Raw genomic sequence first — 17,585 nt, forward strand, 5'->3', positions numbered from 1 at the left:
TATACTTAAAAAGACCTCTCTTATATCCCATGGGTAATTGTATAAGCTCCCCACAAATTAATAAACCCACACCATAGCCTAATTGTTTTATCTTATATGGGTTAAAAGGATACTACCTCTTATATACCATGGATAATTATATAAGCTCCCCACAAATTAATAAACCCACACCATAGCCTAATTGTTTTGTCTTATATGAGTTAAAAGTTTCGAAATGAATTGATTTTTGGTGAGGATGATCTTTACAATGAGGAGATCATCCTCACCAAAAATCAGCCCATCCCGAAACTTCTAACCCCATCAAAACAAGTTTAAGAACCGTAAATCGTCATCTTTTTTTTTTTTTTTTTTTTAAATCAGTTTTGATGTGGTTAGAAGTTTTAGAATGGGCTGATTTTTTTGTGAGAATGATTTTTAGACCATATAGATCATCATCGTCAAAAATTGGCTCATTCCAAAAACATTAAGCCATATAAGATATTAAAAAAAAAAATTGGCTATGGTGTAGGTTACCCTTATTAATTTGTAGGGCGCTTTTATAATTACATATCATTCATTTCCATCGAAAATTATTCATCCAAAATTATGTTCTTTCATCTTTGAAATAAGATGATAGGATGATCCAACTATTATTACGAGTGAGAAGATTGTGCATGTTGTATGAACAGATTTTATGACAATGTTAATTTCAAATTTTGGTGACTTATAAGACATTATTGATTTAAAAATAAAAATTATTATTTAGAAATTAAAAATTTGAGTATTACTTATTATTTAAAAATGAATTGTATTTTAATTTTATAAGAAATAATATATTTTATTGTGTTTGATAAGATATATGCACTTGAAACATGCAAACAATGTATAATATGATTGTAAAGATAAAAAAGACAATTTAATGCATAATAAATATGATTCTGTGAATTTAACGCTTAATTTTAATGACTATGAGGAGACTAGTGTGATTACCACATTGATAAACCATTTACATAATATTTCACAAACCAATTGCACCTCAATTTCTTAAATTATTCAAACCCTAATTAAATAATTTCATAAACCAATTCCACCCCCAATTTTTTTTAATTATTCACACCCCAATTAAATATTAAAACATTCTCTTCAAACATTACAAAACTTCTGTTGGCAAAAGGCTAAAAAAATTTGACAAAAATTATGTTGCCGCCTCAACTTTTACTTATTTTCTACCATCATTTTTACTTCTTTTGTTTTTCATTGGGTATAATGAGTAGAAATTGGGGTGCCAATTGCAACTTTGTTTTGAGGAAAGAAGAAGACATACCTATAGGCACCCCAACATTTACTTATTCTCAACCGTTCATTTATTTTCTTTATTTTATCCTTGGGATGTATAAGTAAAACACCTCCTTAATAGAAACTCAACAGAAAATTGCTCATAGAACAAGAGCATCATCAAAAAAATTCATCAAATTTGCCATTAAATTTTAATTTTAAATTTGAGAGATCTGTGAGAGTTTAGTAAAAAAATTCTAAATAAAAAAGATTATTTTTTGCCATTAAATTTTAATTTTAAATTTGAGAGATCTGTGGGAGTTTACTAACCGGCATTTTCAAAACCTTAGATCAAGCCAAAAATCTAGAGGGCTGTGATGTTGGATTTGCCTATTTGGTAATCCTTTCGAGGTCAACTACCCTTAAATCTTACTATGGAAAGTGTTTCTCTAAATTATTTTACAAAATTTTAGCCATCCATTAAATGGATGGGTCCATTTGAGAATAACCCATTAATAAAAGAAACAATCTTGATTCTTTAATCAGTATTTATAGTATTAAAAAAAAAATGCTTATCAAATCTATCCAATTTGACATATAAATTACATATCACTATTATCAAAGTCTTATCCCAAATATTTGAGTTTTACTAAACAAATCATGTTCAACCTTCTTCTTTTTCTCGCCCTATTTTTCCAAATCTTTATTTTTCCCTATGTGCCCACGTGCTTTCATCGTGTGTGCTATATATTTTTCATCATTTGGTTGTCATAAAAGAAAGTTGGTATGATTTAACAACCATTCAAATACAAAATAGAAAATTTTCGATTCAGATTTTTACATTTAGAAGTAATTTTTCAAACCACATTTTTTTAACTTTTGAACTTCTAAAAGTAAGGAAAAATAATTACTTTTTAAAGTGTATTAAAACAGGCTCTTAGCTTTTGTCCAAAGTGAAAAAGGTTTAATAGATTTAGCATGCAGTTTAGACATACATTCGGAAGCCAAAAGATATAGCTGAAGACATCCAAGGGTTCAAAAAAAAAAAAGAAACAGTAGTAGTTCAGCAAAAGCAATTTGCACCTTCAACACACCAATTTGATTATGGAATCCTCTACTGTGATATCTGCCCATAGTTCACATTCCAGCTTCTCAACTGCAAAATTCACAAAAATAAAAAGGACCAAAGCACCCTATTTACTTCCATAAAGCATGAAAATAACGATTTCTAAATCCAACGAGTAACATCAAGAGTTCAGGACATAGGAAGTAAAATTTACCTTCCCAACAGCGTCTGCTGTCACCGAGGAGTCCTGACTTTCCTTCTTGAGGGATTCAATCTGAGCTCTCATGTTGCGGTTCTGTTGTATAGTCTGAAATTCGAGTTTAAGAACCAATCACGAGAAACGAACTGACTTGAAAATTTTATGGCCCTTGTAGAATAAGGAACATTCAACATTGCTACAAAACTATAAGCTATATTGCACAGTTGCTCCAGAATGAAACGATGAAAGTGGACTAGCTCTTTTTCTTAAAATGAATAACCTTAAAATAAAAGATCTTCCTGCGTTTTAAGAATCTTTGGAAAAAAAGAATGAATCTAAGAAATAAATCAGACTATATCAAAATTAAATACAAGTTCAACAAATTTTCGTCGTTTCTTACCTTTTCCAGCAAACTCGTCAAGTAAATGATTTCATCCTTCTTAGCTTTAGACACCTCTTTCTTGACATCAATAAAACTTGTCCTGCATTTGAATCATTGTAACTGTCAAATATGGTGGATATGTGCAACTATATGTTGAATTTTTTTTCCAAAAGGCAAATTTTCGTAACTCTATAAGGACTCGGCTGGAGTTGCAAATGCACTTAAAAACTTATCGCTTAAACTAATTTTTTTTTTAAAGTACCTTTTTTTTTGCAAACCCAATGTAGGCCAAGATCAAGGGGGCTGAGCTGTCATTGGGATCGACATGGCCCACCTTGGTTCAGGCTCTATATGGTCCTTCGGTCCATGCAACCTAATATAGATAAATAGAAAGAATACAAGAAAAATACGAGAGAAAAGAAGATCTATTTTAACCATTTCCCGGCGAGCAAGTAGGCTAAAGCATTAGCACTTCCATGGTTGTGATGCAGTCTGACCTAATCTAATCAATTTTGCTAGTATTAGAAAAGCTTATACAATAAGCTTCGAATTGAGCAAGAACATCATGTAACACCAGTTGTATTTATCATGTAAATACAATTACATGTATTTATGTAGGCAAGTCTCGCCTTGGGAATGGGGGTGGCTGCCTAGGCAACAAGGAAGGTTTGTCACCTAGGTGTATGCAATTGTTTAGAGTATTTGACAATCTTGGAATACTATAAACCAAAAACATTTCAAGTAGAGATTATTTCATTCCATTTACTACGCAAGCAAAATAGGAAAAGGTTTTCGCCCATAACAATTTTATGTCAGATATATTTAGAGAGTTGTTATTAGCACCCCAACTTTTACTTATCACGCCCCAATTTCTGAAATTATTAATCACCCCCCAATTAAAGATTGAAACATACTCTTCAAACATTACAAAGGTTTGACTCAAATTATAATCTCAACATTACAGAACATTGTAACACCACTTTTCAAACAATTTCAGTAGTTGTTACAATTAAGATTGGGCTCACATAAAATCCTAAACCTAAAAAATAGAAACCTAGCACACAAAAAAAAAATGAGAGAGTTTCTATCGACACCCCCAACTTCTGCTTTTTCTCAACCATTCAGTTATCTTGTTTATTTTTAATTAGGATGTAATAGTAAAAGTTGGGGTGCGAATAGCAGTTCTCTCTATATTTATCAGAACAACAATTCCATTGAGAAAATAAAAAATTACTCAATTTTTGTTCAAGATATTAGAAGGTACTTACTTTTCTTTAGATAGAATGTCTAGAGCCTGCTCCTCTACAAGTTGCTCTACAGTATCAAGAGTGATGCAAACCTGAGGAATAAAGAATTGGAGATCGTAATGTTCATTTCTTATACATGTTTGCACTATTAAGCAACCTAAATAAAAATGCAACACACCTGAACCTAATACAGACCACATAAAGTAATCCTTTCACGCGTTCGATTGTAAGGAGGGGCATATCCCTCCCTGACCAAGTTTTCGGAAATGCCCCTTTTCCAAGTTTTCTAATTCTTCACTATTCATGTTCGGTTAGCTCTCTTCCTTTTGGATGTATTCTTAGGAGTTAGAACACCAAATCAAAGTGGGAGATGATGACTCAAGCAAGAAAGAAGATGGGCATCATAGAAACAGTTTTTTTTATTATTATTAATAGCAGGAAAAAACAGCAAACAAATCGGGGAGGTCAAACTGACCTACACCAAAAGAAAAACACAAGAAAAGAAAAGAAGCACAAGGAAGAGAACACAAAACACCAAGCTAGGCCTTTGACAAACTCTTAGCAAACTAAAAAGTCCTTGAAGAACACCCCTTTGAACTCCTTAAAGATCTTGCACCAAAAGAACAAAAGCCCAAGGATCGACATACATAACTCTTGAGAAGACTGCTCCTTCCCAACTGAATCCATTCCCCAAAAACTTCTCTCCCGGTACCCGGCACACAAGATTCCACTCCAAACTAGAGAAGAAGTGCGCCCGTGAGCCCAAACCTCTTTTACCAAGGGGCAATGCAAAAGAAGGTGATTTAACAAGCAAGTGCAACAACAAATATAGTTTGTTTTTCCCTTCCTTGTCATGCAACAAGTAGTCCCTGAACATTTTGTCCATTTTCAACTTCACACTCTTAGGCAGCGAGAAAAGAGAAAGGAAATACACAGGAATACAAAACAACGTACTTTTAATCAGAGTTAACTTACCACCCTTGGAAAGATATCTAGTTTTCCAAGACCCCAATCTTCTAGATATCCTCTCCACCACCGAATCCCAAATGCTTTCTCTTGAAGGATGCCCCCAGAGGTAAGCCCAAGTATGAAGAAAGCAAAGAACCCACGTTACACCCCAAAGAAGTTGCTAGAAACTCCACATTCGAGACCTAACCCACAGAAATACTTTGCTCTTGCGAATATTCACCTGTAACCTTGTGACCACTTCCAAACAACACTCACCCAAGAATCTAACTTGACCAATGTCATCATCTAAAAATACTAACGTGTCATCTGCAAACTGTAACTAAGTGACCAAAGCACCCCTTGCACAAGGGCCTAAAGCCTCCCAAGTCCCCATTCTCCCCTGCTTTACCAATCATCCTCCCCAAAGCTTCGACCACTACCAAGAACAAGAAGGGGGATAAAGGATCGCCCCGACACAAGCCTCGAGAACTCTTGAAGAAACCTTCAGGAAAGCCATTACCAAGAATGGAGAAGGTAGGTGAGGAGACACACTTCATAATCTAGTATATCCACTTATGACCAAACCCTACATCAAGCTACTCCAACTTACGTGATCATAAGCCTTTTCAACGTCTATCTTACAAAGTAAACCTGACATTCTTGATTTCAACCTCAAATCCCAGCTTTCGTTAACAACTAGGACCCCATCCATGATCTACCTCCCCCTCACAAAGGCTCCTTGGCTCATGCCAATGATCCCATCCATCACCTCTTTCATCCTTATGGCAAGCAATTTCGATAGGATCTTTTAAGTAGCACCTACCGAACTAATGGGTCTTAGGTCTGCAATATCTTCAATCTCCAGCTTCTTTGGCACCAAAGTAACAAAGAAGCAATTTGACACAATATCCAAAATACCATGATCATAAAAAATCCTTCAAAATTTCCATAAGATCCCCTTTAATCATATCCCAACAAGTTTTAAAGAAGCCGAATGTGAAACCGTCCTAACCGAGAGCCTTATCCGAGCACAAACTAGAGATGGATGCCAAGATTTCCTCTTCCTCAAACGGCCTTTCCAACCAAACCCTTTGCATCTCAGAAATGCTATCAAACTGCAACCCATCTAGCTTGGGTCACTTGATGAGTTTTAGAGTACAACCCGGTGTAGTAATCCACCACTCTCTTCCTCACCTCATCCTCCCCCTCGATCCAAGAACCCCCAATCTTGATTTTTAAAATGCGGGTTGCCCTCCTATGAGCATTTGCCATATGATGAAAAAACTTGGTGTTCCCATCCCCCTCTTTAAGCCATCTTATCCTCGATTTCTATTTCCAACTCACCTCCTCCATATTCACCCTTGCTTGTACTCTTCCTGAAGACCACCCCCTCTAACCCTTCCCCTCGGAGAAAGAGGCCCACCCTCTTCCCTCCTATCTAACTCTTCCAATTCTAACAAGATTTCCTTCTTCTTCACCTCCACTCTACCAAATACCTCCCCTATTCCACTCCTTTAGATTCTCTTTGATGAATTTTAACTTCAGTCTAAAAACCACCCCCGGTCTTCAGATGAAAGTTGCACTTGACCACCAACTATCGATTAGCTCCTTGAAATTACTATGCAACAGCCACATAGTTTCGAACCTGCAAGGAGAAGGACGCCTTGAAAACTGCCCAGTCTGAAGAAGGATGGGACAATGGTCTGACGTCAGATTAGGAACAGACTCTTAGGAATGCCTTTGATGAATTTCTGTTATTAGACTTATTTGTTAGGTCCAGGGTAAGTTGGCCTTTCGAATTAGAAGACTTTAGTCGATAACTTGATTTTGATTATTACTGGACAGTAAGTAGTACTAGTATTATCCTGGTTTCATATGCAGTGTTATGTTTTGTTTTGTTTTTTAATGGATAACCTAGACTTGAACCCACGACCTCAAAGTTGTTTTGCAATGTGTCAAACCAACTGAGCTATGGGTCAAGCCCTAAGCAGTGTTAATTCTAATTTGATCGATAATAGTTACATTTTATTCATAGATTCTAATTGAACTCCAGATCAAGCATGACTCAGCCGACATAAGGATTAATATCTGATACAAAAGTCATAACATTAGTGCTCCACTTAATTATATAATCTTTAAAGGAAAACAAACTTGTCATAAAAAGTATTGACATTAAGAGAAAAAATTGAGGAAACATAATAAGGATGGATTTTATATTTGCAAATGTGGACGGAATGAGTCGTAACAATATAGTACAGAAATAGTTGTGGCATTGTAAGACTTGAATGTGATGATGGGCTCTTTTCCAGTTTCCAAGGCAAATGTAATTGTAGAAATTCACAAATTGCTTGGACAACTATAGTGCAAAGATGGGAGGATCGGATTAGTACTCGATGAAAATGAAGCTAGACTTACCCAGGTATGGTCGAGAAAGAATGCGGGCTAGAATAATTCATTACTTTCATCTCCTAAAGAAAAAGTTATAGTAGAACAGAGATTTGTCTCTAAAGAAAACTCAGATCTGAAATGTTCCAGGTACCATTCTAATGTAGCTATAATCGATGGATGCAAATATGGTTGATGTTCTTCTTGAGATTCCCCGTATTTTATTCTCAATCTTCTGTCCATCAGCTATTGGTGAATAATTTTTATATCGGGTTTTTTTTTCCAGACCAGTTGGGTTTATTGGTAAATAGTTATCTTCAATTGGCTAAGCTACATATCATTGTGCTCTGTTCTTCATATGTAAACTAACTTGGATGAGCTAGAAAGAACCCCCAATAGTATAACAATTGAGGATCACATGCTATTCAAAAAGGTATTTTTGGAAACAATACACACCCATTCAATAAAGCAACCAATTTGAGGCGGAAATTATAAGGAAACAATCAACAAGCTAGATTGTCTTGCATCTTGAATGGAAAATTGCATCCTTAGAATTTTCAAACAAATATTCCTCTAATATTAACTGGAAAGGAAAAATAATAAAAGCAGCAAAAACACACCTTTGTTTCAAGACATATTGACTCAAACTCTTCCTGTGAATTCAAAAAAGATAGTTTTGGTTAGAACCTAGGATTCAAACTATAAGATCCATGCCAAACTTTTCAGAATGAGAAGAATGAGAAAAGAGAATGAATGGGCATAATATTCTTGAATCAACAACTCAAAGAAAGATGATATATATATAACTAGAGTTAAACATCCTTCTATAAAAGCCCTTGCTTGGAATATTGGAAACCAGGGAATCATCGACAGTGACTAACAGCAATTTGGAAAAAAAAAAATTAGTAAGTGCATTCGCAAAGGACTTTGACCATGGCGAAGAGAAACAGAGACCATCTCACACAACTAAGACAAATTAGGTTTTAAGACTAGATTTTTCAGTGGAAAGAGATTATAATTATAAGTAGGTCCCTGCCTAGTTATCCCTCTCTTACCATATGATGAGTGTGACCAAGAAACTTAAGAAGAGGGAGGGATGCTTCAAGAAAAATATCATTTTGTTGAATGGGAGAGATGAAACTTCCAAAAGTAGATATGAGTAGGGTTTCAGGCATTTGAAATTTGTAAACATGGTCCTTTTGGGACTTGTGAACAGGGGCCTAGATCCTTGGATGGAGTTGGGACTTGGGAGTCAGGAAAGGTATCTCCAATCTTCAAGTTTCTTTTTCTTCGTGCACCTTCTAGATTCATGGTTCCAAATCTTCGATGAGATTCTAGGACAGTCATTGGTGTTAGCATTGCATTGTTTTGGGTTTTTCATAATCTAAGCACAGTATTTGATCATAGATGTCCACTATGATCAATGCATTATTGGGGTCCAAAATGGCTCCTCAAAAAATCTCAATCTAAAAGGAAGCAGTTGGGAGGTCAAAATCTTGTTACTTTGCTCTCTGAACTTGGCATTTCACCTGACCTACTGTTCCTTCCAAGGTTGCGTTCTTTGTTTCGGCACTTATCCTAGAAAAAATTCTCATTACTGGTCAACTGATCAGTAGGGCATATCCCTAATGAGTGTTCCAAGTTTACAACACAACGAAGATTAGATCATAGTATTATCCATTGTCCTTTCCTAGGTGGACATAGACTTTTTTTCTTTTCCTCATGTTTGGAGTCCGTTGGATGGTTCCCAATTGAGCTATAGATCTATTCAATAGAGATCCAAATAAAATTATCTTTCGAAAAGGTAACTCCATTCAGCCCATTCTTCCATTTGCAACTTTTAGGGCCATTTGGAAAGAAAGGGACAATCGTGGTATCAACAATAAGGAAGTAATGGGGACATCATCGTGTTGAAAGTCAAGGCGCCCTCATATAAATGGACTTCTATTTCAGGAGGGATCAAGGGCATTCAGATAAAGGACTTTGTATTTCACTGGGAGATTCTTATTCCAAGGTATTCTTAACCATCTTTTTTCACCATTTTCATTTGTATTCCCTCAATCTATCATATTTCATATATTCGGCTGAGGGTTTAAGTGAGTTCCTCTCTCACTAATCCCTCATCTCTCAAAAAAATTTATTCAATTCATAGTCTATCGAGAAACTGCTAAAGTAAATTCAATTAACTGATACCTCATGTATCAGTATCATACCACTAAATTAGATTCAAGACATCAAAAATCCGGAATAATTTATTATACGAGCATTTGAAAATTATGGCAAAAAGAAAGCTAAGTAAAATGTTCATTAGTACACAAAGCTAAACAATAAATCGTACAAGAAGAAAATAAAATAAGCAAAGCAAGAAACAGATGATATCAAGAAAGTGTACCTCGATATTTTCATGAAGAGAAGTGATAACCTGAAATAAAGATAGAACAGCACGGAAGATTGATTAAACTTATAATAATTTGAAAACAATCAAAAGATAGTCAATTTGACATACAGGGATAGATGAAGTTATGCAATGTAAAATCATTTTGTTCGGGAGCAAAAATATTTTTTGATGATTCATAGACCATCACCTAACCCAAACGTGGACCATGGAAGCCAAATTTCTAGTGAAATCTAAGAAACGTGATGGATTAAGGTAGTGAGAGCAGATACGAGAAGAGTACACTCCTGAACTAAGAAATACAATATATTTTTATTACTAATGCAGCAAAAGGAATGTGGATTAAGGTAGAGAGAGCAGATAAGAACACACTTGAACTAACAAAAGAAATGACTTTAGACAGAATTGAATGGTTGGGAGAATGCTTTAATGAAGATGATGACGAAATTACATATTCCACTCAATATATTACTTTCTTTGATTTAGATGATAATGAAATTACATAATCCACTCAATATATTACTAATGCCAAGTATTATAAACGGAGTAAGAACCAAAGTTCGTTGCAAATTTCCTGAGCCATCACTAATCCTTGATTTTGCATTGAACAAAAACAAAGTATTGGAGAATCCATGACCATTAGAATTTTCAAACTTAATAAATCAGAACCATTAATGTCAAAATGCATGGTTTCCAAATCAAGAAAAACCTACCTGAACGTATAGCTGAAAAAGACTCTCTTGTTTGGCTTTGTCGAAAGTCGAAAATGCTTTACAGAATTCCTACAATTTCACGTAGATCAAAGAAACTGTACACGCATAAGCATCATAAAATGGATATTATACTAATGAATGAAATCTTCAAGACCAAATACTAGAAGGGTTATGCCATCAAATGCTATAAGAAATCATCATTATCAGTAAAAGTGAAATAAATTGAGTTCTTGATTAGTAATCAAAGTTAATTTAATGAAAGTAGAAAAGAAAAAAAAAAACATCTTTGATAGCCAATGCTCAAGAAAATGACCGAAACCGCATCTCTTGATCAGTGTACCCAAGAACACATCAAGCTCTCGCAGGATCCAATCGTATAATGTGGTATTTAAGTATAAAAGAAAAAAAAATAACAATAACAAAAGTGGGCGAAAGAACCCCCTACCCCCAATACAAAATGAAAGGCTCTTGAACCCTACGGCGTCGGCCATATCACTCAAGAGTGCAATTTTGTTTTGATCGATAAATGACTAGAATTTCATTAAGATAAAAAGTAATGAACAAAGACGAGAAGAGACTTCCTCATTCAAATAGAAAATAAGAAAGCCAAAAAAAAAATTCACACCAGGTTTTGTAAGTTACCCTTGTACGTACCTTTTTGAATCAGCACATGAATGATTCAAGTATAAATTCTAAAACCTCATCATCAGGTACTTTGGATTGTTGAGCACTAACTTATATTACCTGTCAGTTGGGGCTTCTTTGAGCTTTCACTAGGGCACAAAGGTTGTGCATTGGGGTTTCAAATCATAGGATTTCATGTTTATAGAAAAGGCAGCATCAAAAGTTGTTACCCAGATAGTTTAGAAGAGGTTCATATCCACAACAGATACATAATTCTAACATGTAAATTCATATTCATGTTCTATCCTTGGCATATATATATTTGATAGGCAAAGAGAAAGATTTTATTAAGAAGATAACATAGATAAATGTCATAAAAGCCTTAGTTTCACAATATTTGAGGTTGTGGTTTAAGAAGATTTTTTTTTTTTTTCTCACAAACCATTCATTTTGAACAATTAAGACAGGAATATTTTAGGATTCCACCACTTGTTTCATAAATAAGCAGAAACCTCATAATTGATCATAGAAAACTAATACGTTAATATTATAGTAGGAGATAACAAAACACAACGATAATTGGTTGGGTGGTGGGAGGGGCAGAAGTGACCATAAATTCCAACCAAAACAAGGACAAAACTTCTTAATGGGTTTAAAAAAATTATTTCCTACTTTTTCACAATGCAGAAAACTATATAATGTGGGGAAATTTAAATGGTTAAGAGAGATGACTAATGTATATTATTCAAGAAGAAATCAAGATTAAACAACTACAATCACCTCTTTGGAGCACGCGGTTAATAGAGAACGTATACCCAACTTAAATGACTTCTTTAGATTCAATTGCCTTAGACCCGAGGGAGGAAAATGACCTTCTTGGTCCATGGATGAAATAGTGTGCACCTACAAAAATGAAGCAACAATATAGTGAGCCAAACCAATAATAAATGCTCGGTAATCACGCTTCGGGTCCATATAACATGAGGAAAACTATGTAATTACAGGTTATATTCCTACGATGGTTTTAAAACTCGTTTTGACATCTCATCTCATCTATGAACTAGACAGAGTCGTCTTGGATGAGTTTTCCAATACATTTGAGACGTCTCGTTCACCATGAGAAAAATGAACATTGGGTTTTAAATCTTGTCCGATGCATTGACTTGTCCGTCCGTCTCGTAGCTGGGTGATACCGAGACGACTCAGGTAATATGTCTCGGTCATGGACGAGTTTTGAAACCATGATTCCTACCCATGTTTCATTATTCAATATATTTTGTCATGGGACACAAATATTCCATTTACTATGTCACAATTATGAACTATGAATCATTAAATATTCCCATTCAAACCCATTGTAAAGAAAAGAAATCAACAAAAATAAATATACATTGAAACATAAATGTTCAGATATTAAAATTAATTTAAAGTATATTTCTTTCCGTGGACAAAACTCGATACTTCAAACCCTCTTATTAGCTCATTCGGAAGACTAAGAGTTGAGGGGCGTCTCTTTGTTGGGTTCAATATATCAAATGAGAGCTTTCGACGTCTTATTCTCATGTGGTTGCTTACATTTGGGCTTTCCTTGGGATGAATTTCAATCAACGTTTTGTACCCATTTTATCAAACATGAAGAGAGCACAAAATTTCATTATAAATATTACATAAGAAATTAAACACATTTCGTCTTTCCACTTAACAAGAAACAACTAAATATTAAATCACGGAGAGAGAGAGACCTGATGAAGGATATGGAAAGGCAGTTGGTCTTGCGGAAGCCGGAACGAGAGTGAGACTTTCCTCTACTGTATATTTGTAGAGAGAAGGAGAGAGAACCCTCCCAGTAAATTATTTGGTAATTTAAAACATAGAAGTTCATGTTTGGATGAATATTTGAGATACCACGCTATTTTTTCAAATTAATGGCATACCCCTTGATCTCAGTCTTCTTTGAGAGACTAATAAAATTGACCAAAATGCTCTCATCTTAATTCACTAGCCAAAATCCCTTCATTTACCTACATCTTCTAGAAAATCCTCTAGGAGAAATTATTTTAGTCTATTGAACTACATCTTCAACCTCTTATAGAAAATACTGAACTTTTCTACCCGAGATCGAGATATAACTTATTCTTGATGTTTGAGCATTGTAGGGATAGAATCTCAGCTTGAAGATGAGGTTGTTTGAGTCATTTTATGTTAATCTTCTAGAGTAGAACAACGTCAAGGAGGATTCCATCATCGATTTAAAAGTACGGAGTGAATCTCAAATAACTACCAAAATATGGATGGGTATGTGTAAATAACCTATTCCACTTAAATCATTTGATTTTAGGAAAAATTACTTAAAGCATCTTGGCGAATGGACTTTTTTTTAAATAGTCCCTAAATTTTGGGTGATCTCTTAATTGTTCATTTAATAAATTTTTATTTTCTTAACAATCCATAGATCTCATCTCCCACATTTCTCCTGATTAAATGCCTTAACCGTTTGAACTCATCATTTCCATCTAAAAAATTGGATTATTGGCATTCCAATCAAGTTTTAGAGACTTCATTCCATCGAAAAGAATTTAAGAAGGAAGAAAAAAGGTATTTTCAATGATTTTTTCATATATTACGAAGATGTGTGTGAAAAATTAGGGTTTTAAAAAAAAAAATCTTAATTTTTTTTTTATTATTATTTTAATTTATGAAAATCGATTAAGAATGATTCGTTTGAGTTGAAATCATCTCAACAAGTCATTATCTCAAGTTTTAAGTCGATCTTTTTATGTATTTTAGTCCAAAAAAAATTAAAAAAAAAAAATGAGTGGGTTTTACCAATGATGAACCCGACCATAAAAAATTGTGAAATCGACATTAAATAAAAAAGCATCAAGTTCAACAATAAATAAAAAGTGGTGTTTTCGACAATAAATAAAAATAAAAATACAGTGAGTTCTCCAATAATGAGGAACCATTAATAAATAATTTTTAAACTAAACATCCTATCAAGCTACCGTAAAAAACTTGAGGACTATTTAGAAATAAATCCTTTCATCGGGGTATTTTAAGTAATTTTTCCTTGATTTTATGTGTGATAAGAAAAGTTCGTGCGGTATTGTTAGCTTTTGAAATATTGAACCCTCGCTTACTCTTTCTTTTCCCAAAATAATAATAATTTGATGGTCCAGTCCTCTTTCACTGGACCAAATAGGTGGAAAGCGAGGTATTTTGACTACCCTCGCAACCACTACCTCGATTCGTGATTGAACCAAAAAATTGGATCAGGTTGGGTCAATGTGGTGCAACTAATCGGATCAAATAATGCGATAAAATAAGGAAAACTATTGGAAAATCATAGGATCTATGTGATTGAAAATGGTGAAAAATATTTTTCCAATTAAAATGTGTTTTTTAGGTATACGAGTGGTCATTTGCAGGGAAAACAAATTCTAACCCAAAAATGATTTTTCTACCTCGTAATAACGTGTTTATCTCAATATTATTCCCACCCCATAGTGACAAAGTTCTCCAAATTTTTTTAGAAGTCATGATTAATTCACTATTATTTCAATTGGCTATTTTATCCCGATTTATACATCTTTATAATATATTTTAATATGAATTTTTTGTCATTTTGATTAATAATATGTTAAACAATGGTATATTTTTAATTTTTTTCACCTTCTAAAGATTTTTTTCCTACCTTTTCCCTTATTTAATTTTCTTGAATCCCAACTTTGTCACTCTGCCCACCCCCAAAATCACAAAAACAACTCTCTTTTAGGCGCTTTCCCAAGTGCAATCAAATGGTAGAGTTGATCTTCCAAATGAAATTATTTTCCTTCCTTCAAACACAAGGACTCTTGAGTTTATAGCTAAAGTTAATCCCTTCTGTATGGCGAGTAGTTCGTGATGTACTACCGACTTCGGCTGAGAGCTCCCTGCGTAGGCAACGATCATGTCTCCGTAGTGATCTCTAATCAACGCTCCCTCACCACCCCGCTTAGCTCGCAAGGATCCGTCCGTGTTAAGCATGTATTCTCCTTCGAGCACAGGTGCCCTTCTAGAAAATGTTGAATTTACCTATAGAGTCTCTTAAGAAATTTGATCTCATGGACTGCCTTATTATTTATTTTTGGTGTATGTGTGCCTATGTGTTCACGACTATGTTACCTGGTTGGTCGGTTGGAATTTGGATTTGGGATTTGTGGTTTGCCATTCTAGAATAAACCTGGTTTGTAGGGGTAGGTAGAGATATTTTGTTTCTTGGGTTGCCTTAGATTACTAACTTGGTTCATTTGTCCATATATATATATATATGGGAAATGTTCAGCACCCTAAGCTTTACCCTACACTTTAACAAACGTGTTTTGTCCTACATGGGTTAGAAGTTTTGGAATGGACTGATTTTTGGTGAGGATGATCTCTATTATTAGAAGATCACCCTCACCAAAAATCAGCCCATTCCAAAAATTTTAACCCTATGTTTACAAGTTGAAAAATCATGGACTGTCCATTTTTTGTAAACCATTTTTGACGGGGTTAGAAGTTTTGGAATGAGCTGATTTTTGGTGAGGATGATCTCCTCACCATAGAGATCATCCTCACAAAAAATCAGCCCATTCCAAAACTTCTAACCTATGTAAGACAATACACGTTTGTTAAAGTGTAGGGTAAAGCTTAGGGTGGGGAACGGGACCCTATATATATATATGGGTCCCTTTCAGCAACAAACATTTTAGCAAACATTTTGGCAAAACATTTTTCAAAACATGGGTTAGAGGTTTTGGAATGGGCTGATTTTTGGTGAGGATGATCTCTACGGTGAGGAGATCATCCTCACCAAAAATCAGCCTATTCCAAAACTTCTAGCCCCATGTTTACAAGTTGAAAACCCATGGACCGTCCATTTTTTGTAAACCATTTTTGATGGGTTAGAAGTTTTGGAATGGGCTGATTTTTGGTGATGATGATCTTCTCACCGTAGAGATCATCCTCACCAAAAATCAGCCCATTCCAAAACCTCTAACCCATATTTTGAAAAATGTTTTGCCAAAATGTTTGTCAAAATGTTTGTTGCTGAACATTTCCCTATATATATATAGGGAGGGAGGGAGGGGCATTCTTTTGACAAAATCCTAGACAAAATTCTAGATAAAATATTTTGTCTTATATGGGTTAAAAGTTTCGAAATGGGATGAGTTCTTGTGAGAATGATCTCTATGGTGATAAAATCATCCTTGCAAAAAATGAGCCTATTCTGAAATTTCTAACCCTAGTTTATAAATTGAAGAATTATGAACCATCAAATTTTTACCGTTAGTTTGTAACTACTTTTCATGGGGTTAGAAATTTCATAATTGACTGATTTTTTGTGAGGATGATCTATGGACTATGGAGATCATCCTCTTAAAAAATAGCTTATTACAAAACTTTTTAGTCATATAAGACAAAACTTTATCTAAAATGTTGTCTAGACATTTATAATGTTAAAAAATTTCATGTCAAATAGAAATAAATTAATATAATAATCCAAAATTTAAATATAATAAATTGATTTGAATCAACAAACCAATTTTTTGGTTGGTCAAACCCAATCAAAATTTGGTGGGTTCATGGTTCGTTTGATTTTATGAACGCAGTACGAACCGTACCACGAATTGACTTGCTTCATGCCGGTTCGTGATACATACTAGTAACAATGAATTGGGTAACATAGATTTCCAATACTGTGTGTTTTCTCTTAGAAGTGAAAGGCATGGCTTGAACAATGATTCTACGAAGAGCGAGTTTAGTTTAGATTCTAGAATCCAATGTCACGTTTATAATAAAATCAGTTATCTCGTGACCAGGATCAACTAGAATCCTAGACAGGGTTGTGTATCTTTTTAGTAATCTTATAGTGCTTTCCTCTTTGCATTTTTTGTGTGCTAAAGTGGCCTTTTTGCTCTCCGATGTAACATATGTAGTCATAAACATGGACACGAGGTCAAGGAAAGGAGAACTCTTATTTATAGGCTTTGAACTAAGCATTGTTCCCAAAATCAACATTTGCCAAGCAAGATTCAAGATTTTGAAGATCAATTACCATAATTTAATTCTAACAATCCAAGATCATAATTTGAAATCAAAATCAAAAAATTTGAACCAAATGAATAAATGATAGAGAGATGAGCATAAAGCGTGGGAGAGGAATAAGAATCACCACATGCAACCGTCGATGGTCAAGGGCTCTGTCTTCAGTTTGAAGCCCATGGAAAAATCTCAAGTATGCATCAAAAACCTAAAAGGCATATGTGATGCAAACGAAACCCTTACACCAAAAGCACTTAGGTCCGTTTGCAATGGAGTTGACGCTCATTATGGCAGCTTTCACCTAAT

At 34.5% G+C, this 17,585-nt stretch overlaps 1 protein-coding gene across 1 annotated transcript; it reads right to left on the reverse strand.

Moving 5' to 3' along the window:
• Window positions 1-2,148: 2,148 nt before the first annotated feature.
• On the reverse strand, window positions 2,149-13,114 carry EMB3006 (embryo defective 3006). The gene is made up of 9 exons (XM_086458828.1): window positions 12,956-13,114; window positions 11,994-12,116; window positions 10,590-10,658; window positions 9,874-9,903; window positions 8,102-8,134; window positions 4,170-4,240; window positions 2,920-3,001; window positions 2,535-2,627; window positions 2,149-2,410 (listed from the first exon to the last, which is right to left on the reverse strand). Exons 2-9 carry the CDS (start codon window positions 12,096-12,098, stop codon window positions 2,369-2,371), a joined length of 525 nt encoding a protein of 174 aa, XP_086314954.1. The 5' UTR covers window positions 12,099-12,116; window positions 12,956-13,114; the 3' UTR covers window positions 2,149-2,368.
• Between the last annotated feature and the right edge of the window lie 4,471 nt (window positions 13,115-17,585).

This window comes from Akebia trifoliata, chromosome 11, assembly GCF_017979445.1.
Source record: "Akebia trifoliata isolate Shusen 1 chromosome 11, ASM1797944v1, whole genome shotgun sequence".
Taxonomy (NCBI): Eukaryota; Viridiplantae; Streptophyta; class Magnoliopsida; order Ranunculales; family Lardizabalaceae; genus Akebia; species Akebia trifoliata.

What these genes read in the sequence shown, in the direction of transcription:
- EMB3006 (XM_086458828.1), bottom strand. Translation starts at nt 12,098, where the DNA reads ATGGACCAAGAAGGTCATTTTCCTCCCTCGGGTCTAAGGCAATTGAAT. An exon ending in TAACCGCGTGCTCCAAAGAG is followed by an intron (nt 10,659 to 11,993) that starts GTGATTGTAGTT and finishes GTGAAATTGTAG; the next exon opens with GAATTCTGTAAAGCATTTTC. An exon ending in CAGCAGACGCTGTTGGGAAG is followed by an intron (nt 2,411 to 2,534) that starts GTAAATTTTACT and finishes TGAATTTTGCAG; the next exon opens with TTGAGAAGCTGGAATGTGAA.